We start from the raw sequence: 14,711 nt of genomic DNA, 5'->3' as shown, positions 1-14,711 counted from the left end.
GACCCACCATGTTGTGCCAACCTTTAAACCACACCTAAGGCTAACAAACCCCTTCCTCCCACATATGCCCCTATTTTAAATTCCTCCATATGCTTATCTAACAATCTCTTGAACTTGTCCAATGTATCAGGTTCCACCACCACCCCAGACAGCGCATTTCATGAACCAACCACTCTCTGGGTGAAAAACCTCCCTCTGATATCTCCCTTGAACTTCACACCCATTACCTTAAAGCCATGCCCTCTTGTATTGAGCATTGGTGCCCTGGGAAAGAGGCGCTGCCTGTCCACTCTATCTATTCCACAATATCTTGTATACCTCTATTATGTCTCACATCATCCTCCTTCTCTCCAATGAGTAAAGCCCTAGCTCCTTTAGTCTCTCCTCATAATCCATACTCTCTAATCCAGGCAGCATCCTGGTAAATCTCCTCTGCACCCTTTCCAACGCTTCCACATCCTTCCTATAATGAGGCGACCAGAACTGGACACAGTACTCCAAGAGTGGTCTAACCAGAGTTTTGTAGAGCTGCATCATTACCTCGCGGCTCTTAAACTCGATCCCACGACTTATGAAAGCTAACACCCCATAAGCTTTAAGCTTTCTTAGCTACCCTACTTTCTTAAACCCCATCTTGGTTTAGGTCATATGGTAAGTAAAAGGTCATATGGTACTATTTCAAAGAGGATCAGTGGAGTTCTCACTATGAGGCAATGATTTACCCAATCAATTTTGCTAAAACAGATTATCTGGTTTGATCAGTTTGGTAATTGTCGCATCTTGCAGTGTATAAATTGGGCTGTCATGTTTCCTCCATTACAAGAGTAACTAAACAAAACAGTTCTTTGGAGGCAATGCAGTAAGAGATGCCTTAGGTCATGAAAGGTGTTGTGCAAATGCAAGGCTTTTTTTTGTGTCTTATGTGGTAATCAAGAAACTTAGGGCAGAGGTACAGAACCTAGTGGATTAAGCTAGTCACTTAAATCCAGTCGTTGGATGTCATATAAATTCAACTAATTATTGTCAAGAGTATATTAGACAGAATTTCTTAATAATATAAAATTAGAATTTCCCAGTTAAATTAATTTCTACATACAATTGAGATTGATTAAAAGACATATATGAAGTATTTTTATTCAGCACATATGGTTTTGTAAATTTAATTCTTTTATATTGTAATAGAAAATGGCTAGTTTTCCGATCATATGTCCGAAGGAAGAAGCTTTACACAACCAGAGCATAAGTTGAAGTCTAAACTGTATCACTGTTGGCGAACAGTTTTGTTTAATGAAGCTTCCTTTTACACCCCTTGCATCGGCAAACTTACTTTAGGGAGTAAATGGTGGATATCCAGGAGTGACTTTAACAGGATTCTGATAACATCAGGAACAGCTACAGCAAAATACGATTTATTTCCTATTACTAGATTTCCATCTATGTTGATTGAATGGTTTTGGACTTAGTAATGAATAGATGCATTTGAAAAGAAGAAATTTGTTGGTCTTTCAAAAACACGTAGGAGAGTGTGACAAATTGAATATCTCTCACAAAGAGCTGGCACCCACACAATGGGCTGAATGGCCCTTTCTCTGCTTTTTAAGATATTTGACTCCATGTCTGAATGCTGTTTACACCTTTTAAAATACTGCTATGTTCCCAAAACATTGCTATGCTTTGTGACACCACCATTTCAGCATTATCATTTTATTTGTAGCTGATTACTAGGAATTGTTGTTTTCAATAAAAATCATGCAAAGTACTGGAAAAAAGGCAATATATTGAGACAGTATATATATAATAGCCTGGCAGTTAAATCACCCATGACACCACTAAATGACACAAAAATGGGCAGGTTAATCACGAAGAAGATTTGTCCAATTTAGTCTAATTTTACACTATTTCTCAATGTGAACAATCATTCTTCAAACCTTCATTTGCTGCTTCTTTAGAAGCCGGCGATAAGCATGCAGTCACAGCCTCATATGAAGCACTCAGTCGCGTATTAGGGTCCCTCTTTGGTTTAGGAGGAGGTTGTTTCCGTGGTGACTGCAGGCCATTGCTATCATCCATAGTGAATACTGAGTGAAGGGAGGGTGATCTGATGGACGATCCAATCACAGAATGTGCCAACCCATCGACAAAAGTAGGTACAGGCACCGAGCTCGAGTGAAAATGCTTCAGTGATCGGCAGCCCAAAAGACTGTCTTCAATGACCTTTCCACTCCCGTTGCCGGATCTGAAATTAAAATGATGTCCAGATGCTGAATTAGAACAATGAACCTGTTCATGCAAATATAATGCCAGCTTTACACAAAAGCAGGCAACCAACACCCCCACTGTGAGGTGAGGGTGGATACACTGCTCCTGTCAAACACAAATCCACAGAAAAACTGGCTGTCTGCTGCTGTTCATTTCTGCACTATGCAAATTAAAACACTTTTAACTATCTTACATCTATCATCATATGTAAGACTTAAAAAAACTGATTCAAAAATCCTATACTGTTTTGAATGATTAATTGTCTTGTGCTGCAATGGGAACTGAGGTTCCCCCAATGCTGCTTACAAGTAGGAAAATAGATGACAGTGAGCAGTCTCGCCATTACTTCGGTAGCTGCAGACCGAAGCAACCTAGTGGGATGACACAAAACGGTTAACTCGTTCACTGGAGCAAACCATTACTTAATGGCAACCAGCCTTTTGAAGCACCTGCATATAATTAAAAGAATTAGTTTATTGAATCAGTGTGCATGGGCTCAAGAGCCAGAACTGCAAACCTTCAAATGATATTTTCTTGCATTTCATGAATCAAACCACTAGCTCAGAAACTTTTAGTACACTGGTTTCACTCTATTTTACTGCAATATTTAATTTATTTCTTTTGTCTCTTGAAATACATTCACCCTCTTATTTGTAACTTGTGCAGCTAATTGTTTGGCTCTTTAAAGTCCTTTCAAACATATATAAGGTCAAAACTTCCTGGCTTTCTGCAAAATCAGCCATCATTCTTCACATTGGACATGATAACAGATACACATGCTTACCGTTTTGTGGCTGGCTCATCTTTGTGTCGTGCCTCTAACTTTTCCCTCATGTAAACTGCGTTAAGTTCATTCCTAATCCTGTCATTTTCCCGTGCAATGTCAGTCGCATTTTGAATGACCAAGGAATCATACGCTTTCAGTCCCATATCTTCCACAAACTGCAAAAATCTTTCAATGGAATTGACCTCTTGTTTGATGCTCATCCTCTGCAGCAATCGCTGGCGGGCTAGAAATTCTCTGACAACTACCGTTAGGGAAAAGAATTATGCATCCGCAGTTCACACAATAAAATGTACTAGTCAATAATGCAGAGGAAAGCACAATGCTACTGACTATCTGGTGGATTAATATCAAAAACTACAGTCAATTAATAGCCATGAGAAATGCAACAGCACATTATATTTCAGCTCTTTTTATTTAGTTCATTTGGGTTTGATTTGTTTTTATATTTCTGTGCTGTTACAATTAAAAAATTGAATTACAAATTCACAAATATGAACAAAAACTTACAACCAAAGTACCATTTATTTAACTGTGAAAGTTTTATCACAGCATTGACTGAGAATATGAAAGGAAATAAACTGAACATCTTGGTAATGTTTTTGTTACCTTTTTGACAGATGAGAATTTTCTTCTGTAATTGAAGACATTGGTCATTGAGGTGATCTGCTTGCCAGTACTTCATAAGCACTTCACCCTGGCTTATCTGAAAAAACATTATGATTTGAATAACTGGAAACTCCTGACTGTAAAATAGTAATCCAAAATAGTTTCCATTGGGATAATAGGCATGGTTTATTTTGGTTCTCTCTATAAACCATGTACGTCATTCCCTGTGTGTTGAATTTGACTTTGAACATTTATATTCTCAGTTTAACCTGTCAGCAATCTAATGAACTAAGCTAACATTTTTATTCAAAATTAAATAAAAATGATGTCCTAAAAACATTAAGGAACTCAAAATAATACTCAAGTTCAGGGATAAGACTCTCCCATCCCCTTTAGACTGTACTGTAACTAACCCTGAAGTTGGATACTGAACTTCTTTAGTATTGGATATTTTTTATTGCAGTGGCCAATCCCCAGGAAACAGGGATCAGAACTTCCAGAGCTCTCATCATCCTGTTCCCCTCCCCACCGCACCCACCCCCCATCCTATGTATACTGTCCCCAGCTCCTGCTTCTTCCACCTCCTTGCACTTCCACCCAGGTCATCAACTCTGAGGTACACACAGAAGTCCTGGAGTCGGCATCTGTTTTAATCATCAGTCCACTGAAGCAGGGTCACTAGTGATTTCAGCCAAATATGGGGCCCTGTGATTCTTTGTGAACATCCTGCGATCTGATGAAACCTGGATTGTGACATGGACCAAAGAGATTTTTGATCACTGAATGAGGGAGCATGTACAGAAATAGAAACCTGAGATTATTGGTTTGGTTTGAGATTATTGGCTGCATGGCTTGGCTATGACCTGCTCATACCTCCACACCAAGAGGCACAATAGGTTTTTGTGCCAAATAAGCAGCACCTCATCACTCCATCCTCACCACATCCTCATCCCATCTTCACCACAATCCTTTCCCATGAAAGCCTTTGCTGTTTGCTGAAATCCAGGTCTAGCCCTTTTCTTCCATTCTCCTCCCTTCCCTACCGGTATGTAACTTGTGAGTTGTGGAATTTTGTGTTTTTAGAAGGAAGAGGTGGGGGAGTTTAGGGCCTGTCTCTCCTGACCATCAGCGCTGCAAAAACCCTTAGCTTCCTCCCAGAGCTATCCTTTCCTCCCTTTTGTCCCAGGTTTCCAAGGCTTGGGAAACCTGGCGGATCACGTTAAACCCAGAGAACATATTAAACCTGTAGAACAGATTAAAACAGAGGATCCCAGCTTCATTCATGTATTTGAGATGCATCACCCAGACATTCCCATGTAGTATGATACAGAAGATAGCAAGACCTTGATAATCAGCTTAGAATAGTAATATTATACATTCTGCTTAGTTTATTAACATTGTGATATGTGTAAATAACAAAAAAAACATTGGTGTGGCAATGGTTAATGAGTTAAATAGCTTAATTAAATCTTGTTTGCTATGGAGATTTGTCATATGACAGATGGACTTAGAACCATAGAAAACTACAGCATAGAAAACATTCGACCCTTCTAGTCTGTGCCGAAACATTATTCTGCTAGTCCCATTTACCTGCCCCCAGCCCATACCCCTCCAGACCTCTCTCGTCCATATATCTATCCAATTTACTCTTAAAAGTTAAGAGCGAGCCCACATTTACCACATCAGATGGCAGCCCATTCCACACTCCCATCACTCTTTGAGTGAAGAAGTTCCCTCTAATGTTCCCCCAAACCTTTCCCCTTTCACCCTAAAGCCATGCCCTCTCGTACTTATCTCTCCTAATCTAGGTGGAAAGAGCCTACTTGCATTAACTCTGTCTATGCCCCTCATCATCTTGTAAACCTCTATCATATCTCCCCTCATTCTTCTCCGCTCCAGGGAATAAAGTCCTAACATGCTCAATCTTTCCCTGTAACTCAACTCCTGAAGACCCGGCAACATTCTTGTAAATCTCCTCTGCACTCTTTCAATCTTACTGACATCCTTCCTGTAGGTCGGCGACTAGAACTGCACACAATATTCTAAATTTGGTCTCACCAATGACTTATACAACCTCACCAAAACATTCCAACTCCTATACTCAATACTTTGATTTATAAATGCCAGGATGCCAAAAGCCTTTTTTACAACCCTGTCTACCTGTGACTCTACTTTCGGGCAATTATGTATCTGAACTCCCAGATCCCTTTGTTCCTCCGCACTCCTCAGTGCCCTGCCATTTACTGTGTATGTCCTACCTTGATTTGTCCTTCCATAATGCAACACCTCACACTTGTCTGCATTAAATTCCATCTGCCTTTTTCTGGACCATTTTTCCATTTGGTCCAGATCCCTCTGCAAGCTTTGAAAGCCTTCCTCGCTGTCCACTACACCTCCAATCTTAGTGTCATCCGCAAACTTACTAATCCAATTTACCACACTATCTTCTAGATCATTGATATATACAACAAACAACAATGGCCCCAACACTGATCCCTGAGGCACACCACTAGTCACAGGCCTCCAATCTGAGAAACAACCATCCACAACCACTCTCTGTCTTCGCCCACTCAGCCAATTTCGAATCCAGTTTACAACCTTACCATTGACTGAACCTTCTGAACTAATCTCCCATGTGGGACCTTGTCAAAGGCCTTACTAAAGTCCATGTAGACAACATCCACAGCCTTACCTTCATCTACTTTCTTAGTGACCTCCTCAAAAAAACTCCACAAGATTCGTTAAACACGATCTACCACGTACAAAACCATGCTGACTATCCTTAATCAACCCTTGGCTGTCCAAATACTTATATGTCCTATCTCTCAGAACACCTTCCAATAATTTACTCACTACTGATGTCAGGCTCACTGGCCTGGTTTACTCTTCAAGCCTTTCTTAAACAGTGGAACAACATGAGCTATCCTCCAGTCCTCTGGCACCACACCCGTGGCTAAGGACATTTTAAATATATCTGCCAGGGCCCCTTCAATTTCTACACTAGTCTCTCTCAAGGTCCAAGGAAATATCTTGTCAGGCCCTGGCGATTTCTATACCTTTATTCGCTGTAAAGCATCAAGTACCTCCTTTTTAATCTCTATATGTTCCATGACACTAGTGCTTGTTTCCCTTCCTTCCATATCCACGATGCCAGTTTCCTGAGTAAATACTGATGCAAAAAAACTGTTTAAGACCTCCCCCAGCTCCTGAGGCTCCACATATATACGACCACTCTGATCTTCTAGGGGACCAATTCTGTCTCTTACTATCCTTTTGTTCTTAATATACCTGTAGAAACCCAAAGCAGCCTCATGTCTTCTTTTTGCCTTCCTGATTTCTTTTTTTAGTATTTTCTTACATTTCCTATACTCTTCAAGTACCTCATCCGTTCCTAGTTGCCTATACCTGCTATACACCTCTCTCTTTTTGTTAACCAGCTCACCAATATCCCTTGAAAACCAAAGTTCCCTATGCTTGTTACCTTTGCCTTTAATCCTGACAGGAACATACAAACTCTGCACTCTCAAAATTTTGTCTTTGAAGGCTTTCCATTTACTGAGCACATCCTTGCCAGAAAATAACTTATCTCAATCCACCCTACCTAGATCCTTTCTCATTTCCACAAAATTGGCCTTTCTCCAATTTAGAACCTCCACTCGAGGACCAGACCTATCCTTATCCATAATTATCTTGAAACTAATTGCATTATGGTCACTGGACCCAAAATGCTCACCTACACATACTTCTGTCATCTGACCTGCCTGGTTCCCTAATAGGAGATCAAGTATTGCATTCTCTCTCGTTGGTACCTCTATATATTGATTTAGAAAACTTTCATGAACACATTTGACTAATTCCAAGCCATCCAACCCTTTCACAGTGTGGGAGTCCCAGTCAATATGTGGAAAGTTAAAATCCACTACTGTTACAACTTTCTGTTTCTTACATCGGTCTGCTATCTCCCTACAGATTTGTTCCTTCAATTCTCTCTGACTATTGGGCGGTCTATAATACAGCCCTATTAGTGTGGCCACACCTTTCCTGTTCCTCAGCTCCACCCATATGGCCTCTGTAGATGACCCCTCTGGGTTGTCCTGTCTACGCACAGCCGTGATCTGTTCCCTAACCAGTAATGTCACTTCTCCCCCTTTCATCCCTCCCCCTCTATCATGGCTGCCAGTTCTGCGCCTCCTTCAACCATGTCTCACTAATAGCAATAACATAGTAATCCCATGTGCCAATCCACGCCCTAAACTCATCCGCCTTACCTACAATACTCCTTGCATTGAAATAGATGCACCTGAGAACATTACTATCATGTACGAACCTTTGATTTCTGTCCATACCTGCAGACCTCGCATGATCATTTTCCTCCTCACTTTCTTCTCTAACGCTCTGGTTCCCCTCCCCCTGAAAATCTAGTTTAAACCCACCGGAGCAGCACTAGCAAACCTACCCGCAAGTATATTAGTTCCCTTCCAGTTCAGGTGTAAAGCGTCCCTTTGGAACAGATCCCACCTTCCCTGGAACAAAGCCTAATTATCCAGAAACCTGAAGCCCTCCCTCCTGCACCAACTCCTTAGCCACGTATTTAGTTGCATGTTCCTCCTATTTCTAGCCTCACTAGCACGTGGCACTGGTAGCAATCCTGAGATTGCAACCTTGGAGGTCCTGTCCTTTAACTTTGCACCTAATTCCCTAAACTCTCTTTGCAGGACCTCCTCCTTCTTGCTATCCACATCATTGGTCCCAACATGGACCACGACATCTGGCTGCTCACCCTCCCTCCTGAGAATATCAAGAACTCGATCTGAGATATCACGGACCCTGGCACCAGGGAGGCAACAGACCATCCGGGATTCTTGATCTCTCCCACAGAATCTCCTATCTGTCCCGTGACATGTGACGTGACATGATCAATTTCTTGTCATGTGACAGGAACTTGATCATGTGTTTAAAAGAATGAGATTTTGTGATTGATAGAACATTTTTTGGACTGTAGTTGGAAGCCAAGGTCTGAAAGTTGAGAAGATGTGTGTAATTTGCTGTTGTCAAGGCGGTGGAACCACAGGAGGGATGTAAAAATACTTTGTTGTTTCCTCTTGAAATCTGTTTGTTTCCTGGATTGACTAAGCAGACTTTGCCTCAAAATATTCTCTCAGCTGAATCATGTCAGTGACTATTTAAGACTAATACACTTACTGTTGCTAGGAATAGCAGATGTGACTAGGGACTGTGTTTACTTGACCAGTGTAAGCTGTTTATTCTTGTTATTAATTATGTAATAAAACAATTTCCTTGAGCATATTGATTGGATCAGAATCATATTGCAATAAATCAGTGTTTTGCAATATGTCACACCCCTCCAATCCCCCACATAACCATGCATCACTGACCTTTCTACTCAGTCAATCAGCATAGAAACAGGCCCTTTGGTTCACCACATCCATGCTGACCATCAAATACCGCGCTTGTACTAATCCTATTTGGCGGTACTTGGTCCATAGCTTTCTATGCCTTGATAATTCAAGTGTTTTTCAGGTACATAAATGTTGTGAGGATACTTGCCTGCATCAACCACTCAGGCAGTGTGTTCTTTATTCTAAGTTTTTCCTTAGATCCACCCTAAACTTCTTACTTATGTGCTCTAATTATGGATGACTCTGCTATGATACCTCTCCTTTTATCTACTCTCATCTATGCCTCTCATAATTTGGTTTTCCTCTATCACATACCTCTTCTGCTCCAAGGAAAACAAACACAGTCTCTCCTTGTAACTAAAGTGCTCCATCCTTGGCAACGTTCTGGCAAATCTCCTCTGCATCTTCTACAATGTGATCCCTTGCTTTCTATAGTGCAGTGACTAGAACTGTAATTGGTATTCTTGCTGCAATCAAACCAATGTTTTAAATTATAAACTCGCTGGTCTTGTATTCTATGCCCCTTGCAATGAAGGCAGGTATCCCATGTTCTTTCCTCATTACATTAACTTCTGTGCTACCTTCTTCAGGGAGCCTTGGACTTGTACAAAAAGATCCCTCCGTTCCTCAATACTCATTCAGGCCCTAGCATTTATTGTGTATGTCCTACTCTTTTTTTAGTCTTACCATAGTGCATCAGCTGCAGTTATCAGAATTAAATTTCATGCACTATTGCTCTGCCCACCTCACCAACCAACCAACGTCATTCTGTAGCCTACAATTATGCTCCTCACTATCAACAACATCACCAATTTTGTGTCATTTGTAAATGTACTACTCGTACCTCTGATAGTCATATCCAAATTATTAATGAATACAGCAAACAGTAAGGGTTCCAATACTGATCCCTATAGTACCCCACTAGTCACAGGCTTCCAATTACAAAAAACAACCTCCACCATAATCCTCTGCCTCTTATTACCAAGCCATAATTGGATCCAACTTGCCTTGGATCCCATGGACCAGTATCCCATGTGGGACCTTGTAGAAAGCCCTACTGGTCCATGTAGACTATATCAACTGCTCCATGTTGTCAGGGCATTACCACTTTAAAGATTCAATCAACGTGATCAGACCGGAATTCCCCCAGACAAAACCATATTGACTATCTTTGGTTAATCCCCATCTTTCCAAATGTATATTCACAGAAATGTTTCCAGTAATTTCCCTACCACTTATGTTAGACTTCCCGGGAGAACATCTGTTGCCTGTCCCTGAGTCCATTTTCATGATACCAGGATGTAGTTTGTTAGAGGCCATATTTCCTTATGGAGACAATTTTGATTCATCAAACTGATGCTGGCTCATAGAGAAATCCCATAGAGTAACCTATTTTCTTTCCATTCCCATCAACTCCCCCATTCACCTACACAACCTACCAAGCCCAAAGTCTTTGGGATGTAGGAGGAAACCAGAGGAGCCAGATGATCACAGGGAGAACATGCAAACTCACACTAGACTCCTTTCACACGTTAATCAGTTGTGAGTTCTATTTCTTTCAAAAGTATAGCTTGCTTCAGAGTTGGCAAAATAAGAATTAAGACGCTAATGCTGTCAATTGCATAATCCCCTATTATCGGAAAATCAGGGAGCTTTTATCTTTTATTTTTGTTGCTTTCCCTTTCCTTCCTCTAGCTCTTCCCCTCATCCAAGTGAAATTTTCTGCCCGGCTCCTCTTCCCATAGCCCTGAATTCACATCTAACTCCCATGGCTCTCATCGCCCTCTGTGCTTGTAGGCTCATTTGGTTCATGAAATCCACAGTCTGCTTTCTTAACTTTTGGTGACTCAATCTTTCTGACTGTGTAAATAGTCTCCTTCTTCTCTAACCCAAACCAGAAGAGTTGGTAGTAGCAAAGCCATGGTAGACCCAGCCCACTGGTTCCACTTTAATGGAGAGACAGAGATGATTTCAAACTCTTGAATCACCTGAAAAAAAAGATTAATACAGGAACTCCCTTGAAGTGGAGGGACTGGGAGGTTTATTAGAAGTCCACAACTCTGAAATGCTATTGTTAGTGCTGATCAAATTAATAAGCTGAAAAATCAGATTAGTGATTAGAGCCTTTGGAGAGGAAAGGAATTCAAGAATGGGTGAATTTGAAGGTATAGCTTTTAAATATCAAGATATAATTATTAAATATCTCAGTAATGATAACATTTCTAAAGATTGAAATAAAATGAATAGGCATTGGAGGAACTGGGGAGGTCCATGGGCTAACAAATAAAGAGACTTTATTGTTACAGGTTTTTATAGTGATTATCATTCCAGCTTTCAGCAAGTCCTGAAGGAGTGTAGTCAGGTCAATAGAAAAGGCAAAATTGTAACCAAATCTTACATGATAAATATTTGTTTATATCAGTTGTCTTTTACAGAGAAATTGCTATTACACAAAAGAAATTTACCAAATATGGCAAATGGCTCAATTCTTATGTAAATGTAGTTAGTATAAATTGTAAACAGATTCCTCCCAAAATCCTAATTTATTGAACCTTACAAAAAAAGAAATTCAATTGCTGAATAAAAAACTTGCTGTTGAATTGAACCATGAATGTTAAAGACAAGAATGTTTAAAGATTTAAATCAATTTAATTTTCAAGATGGAACTACAAGGCATTTTTAACAAGTTAGATGAAATAATGATGCAAAGTAAGATGAAGATCGAGATAAAACAGAAAATGCTAGAACGACTCAGGGATCAGGCAGCAAATGTAGAAAGAGAAACATTTCAGATCAAAGACCCTTAATCAGAACTGGGAATGAGAGAAAATAAGTTAGATTTAAGTTGCAGAGGGGACTGGAGAGGGATGGATAGAGTACAGGGAATGGACAAAGGGCGAGGGGATAAGCTAGGGCTATGTAAAGGAGAGAAAGCAACAAAGTGAATGTACAAGCTGTAAAAGGGAGGATGTAAAGGTGGGAGCCGTTGGAGTCTGTGGGGTGCTCAGACAGTCCTGTTTGTGGATCTTTGGCAGAAAGTAGAAGTGGGCAATGCTAAATCGGGAGAGTGGAGACTACAGGGTTGGAAGCCATGGAGGGAAGATCTCCTGAGGAAATTGGGTCTGTGACTGTCTGAGAGACATTAACTAATGTTCAGAAGTGGATTCATGGTTCAGAGGGAGATATGAGAGCTGACATTTGGTCTTAGAGTGAAGGTGACTGGTAGAATCTGCGGGGAGTTGATGAGAATATGGCAAGAATTAAAAAGTAGAATTAATGTGGGATAAATGTAAATGGGCGGTTGATGGTCAGTGCAGACTGGGTGGGCCAAAGGGTCTGTTTTGTACTGTGTGACTCTGGGACTCTAAAACTGGTAAATATTCTCCCATACAAGTTAAGCAAACAAAAAGAAAATCAGAGATTGTCAGCCAATGATTTTCTGACTACTGCTTCTTGACAGCACCCATTTTGAAGCTCTCAATCTAGGAGTAGGCCCTTTGAGGTACGAATTTATCAGAAATAGAATCAATAGAAGATTCATTATTTTTCAGGGTAACGGCTTTTCTTTTTCCATTTACTGGGCCATTATGTCATGCAGCTTCATTGGTACATTGACCTGTCTTAATACAGTCATCACCAGCAAGCAAAGATCATACTCTTAAAGTCACTGACCTGCCAGCCTTGTAGTTCGCACTGTTGAAGGATGAGGTGACACTTCTCCTCTACAGAAAGTTGCTTCCTATCTCCCACTCTTATTTCAGCCAGATTCCTGTACCTACAGAGAAAAAAGGATTCAAAATCAGAAATAATTATGGTCCTCTAATCCTATGGATAAAATTATCGCAAAATGCTGTTCAGATGTCCTGTTGGAAATGTCTCACATAAGAAGATGCACATGCAGTCTTTCATTGAATAGCAATAACAAAGAAAATGAAATCCATGCAATTAGAGCTATGAATAGGACATCAGAACCACTGTAGTTTTATCACTTCATAATCGATACTGAGGGACATTTCCAGTGAGCAGGAAGATGAAGGAATTGATAAGAAAGTAAGAGGAAGGAATATGGCAATATTGATTGAGGAGAACATCACTGCAATAATGAGAGAGGATGTTATCAAAGGCTCTTCAAATGAGGTCACATGCAAAGAAATATAGAAAGGGGTGATCACTTTGCTGGGATGATACCACAGGCTTTCTCACAGCCAGTAGGCAAATCACCAAGCAAGAGCGATATGGTTATGAGAGTAAGGGATTTCAACTTCCCTAACTCCCCTCGCTCATAGAGAAAGTAAGAAGGCATGGGATCCAAGGGGACATTGCAATGTGGATCCAGAACTGGCTGGCCCACAGAAGGCAAAGAGTGGTTGTTGACGGGTCATATTCTGCATGGAGGTCAGTGACCAGTGGTGTACCTCAGGGATCTGTTTTGGGATCCTTACTCTTTGTGATTTTTATAAATGACCTGGATGAGGAAGTGGAGGGATGGGTTAGTAAGTCTGCGGATGACACAAAGGTTGGAGGTGTTGTGGATCGTATGAAGGGGTGTCAGAGTTACAGCGGGACATGGATAAGATGCAAAACTGGGCTGAGGAGTAGCAGATGGAGTTCAACCCAGATAAGTGTGAAGTGGTTCATTTTGGTAGGTCAAATATGATGGCAGAGATATTAATGGTAGGATTCTTGGCAGTGTGGAGGATCAGAGGGATCTTGGGGTCTGAGTCCATATGATGTTCAAAGCAGCTGCACAGGTTGACTCTGTGGTTAAGAAGGCATATGGCGTATTGTCCTTCATCAATCATGGAGTTGAATTTAGGAGCTGAGAGGTAATGTTGCAGCTATATTGGACCCTGGTCAGACCCCTCTTAGAGTACTGTGCTCAGTTCTGGTCACCTCACTACAGCAAGGATGTGGAAGCCATAGAAAGGGTGCGGAGGAGATTTACAAGGATGCTGCCAAGATTGGGGAGCATGCCTTATGAAAGCAAGTTGAGGGAACTCGGCCTTTTCTCCTTGGAGTGACGGAGGTTGAGGGGGGACCTGATAGAGGTATATAAGATGATGAGAGGCATTGATCATGTGGATAGTCAGAGGCTTTTTTCCAGGGCTGAAATGGTTGCCATAAGAGGTTTAAGGTGCTGGGGAGTAGGTATAAAGGAGATGTCAGGGGTAAGTTGAGTAGTGAGTGCGTGGAATGGGCTGCTGGCAACGGTGGTGGAGGTGGATGAGGTAGGGTCTTTTAACAGACTGTTAGATAGGTACATGGAGCTGAGAAAAATAGAGGGCTATGGGTAAGCCTAATAATTTTTAAGATAGGGACATGTTCGGTACAGCTTTGTGGGCCGAAGGGCCTGAATTGTGCTGTAGATTTTCTATGTTTCTATGTTAATATTAACTGGGATCATCTTAGTATGAAGGGCAGAATGTTTAAAGTAACTGCAAGAGAAGTTTTAGAGACAGTATATAGGTAGTTCTGCTAGATAAGGGACAGTACTGGATCAATTGTTAGGGAATGAATCTGGGCAAGTAGTTAAGTATCTGTGGGTGAACCTTTTGTGGGGAGTGACCATATCTCTGTAAGTTTCGAGGTCCTGATGGGAAGGAATAGGGGTGGTCAGGAAATTAAGCTCCTGAATTAAG

The 14,711-nt window shown here is 41.0% G+C and overlaps 1 protein-coding gene across 1 annotated transcript in view; it reads right to left on the bottom strand.

Annotated features, from left to right (window-relative positions):
- The window catches only part of myo16 (myosin XVI), a 438,207-nt gene that overhangs the window by 54,080 nt on the left and 369,416 nt on the right, over positions 1–14,711 (bottom strand). Inside the window, exons 27-30 of the mRNA XM_052025545.1 lie at positions 12,745–12,847; positions 3,653–3,749; positions 3,044–3,287; positions 1,929–2,236 (exon numbers count right to left, since the gene is read on the bottom strand). Coding sequence (XP_051881505.1) covers positions 1,929–2,236; positions 3,044–3,287; positions 3,653–3,749; positions 12,745–12,847 — 752 coding nt within the window. The remainder of the gene's footprint in view (positions 1–1,928; positions 2,237–3,043; positions 3,288–3,652; positions 3,750–12,744; positions 12,848–14,711) is intronic.

This window comes from Pristis pectinata, chromosome 11, assembly GCF_009764475.1.
Source record: "Pristis pectinata isolate sPriPec2 chromosome 11, sPriPec2.1.pri, whole genome shotgun sequence".
Classification (NCBI taxonomy): Eukaryota; Metazoa; Chordata; class Chondrichthyes; order Rhinopristiformes; family Pristidae; genus Pristis; species Pristis pectinata.
The sequence above is the reverse complement of the archived record's forward strand: the minus strand, read 5'-3'. Positions and strand labels throughout refer to the sequence as shown.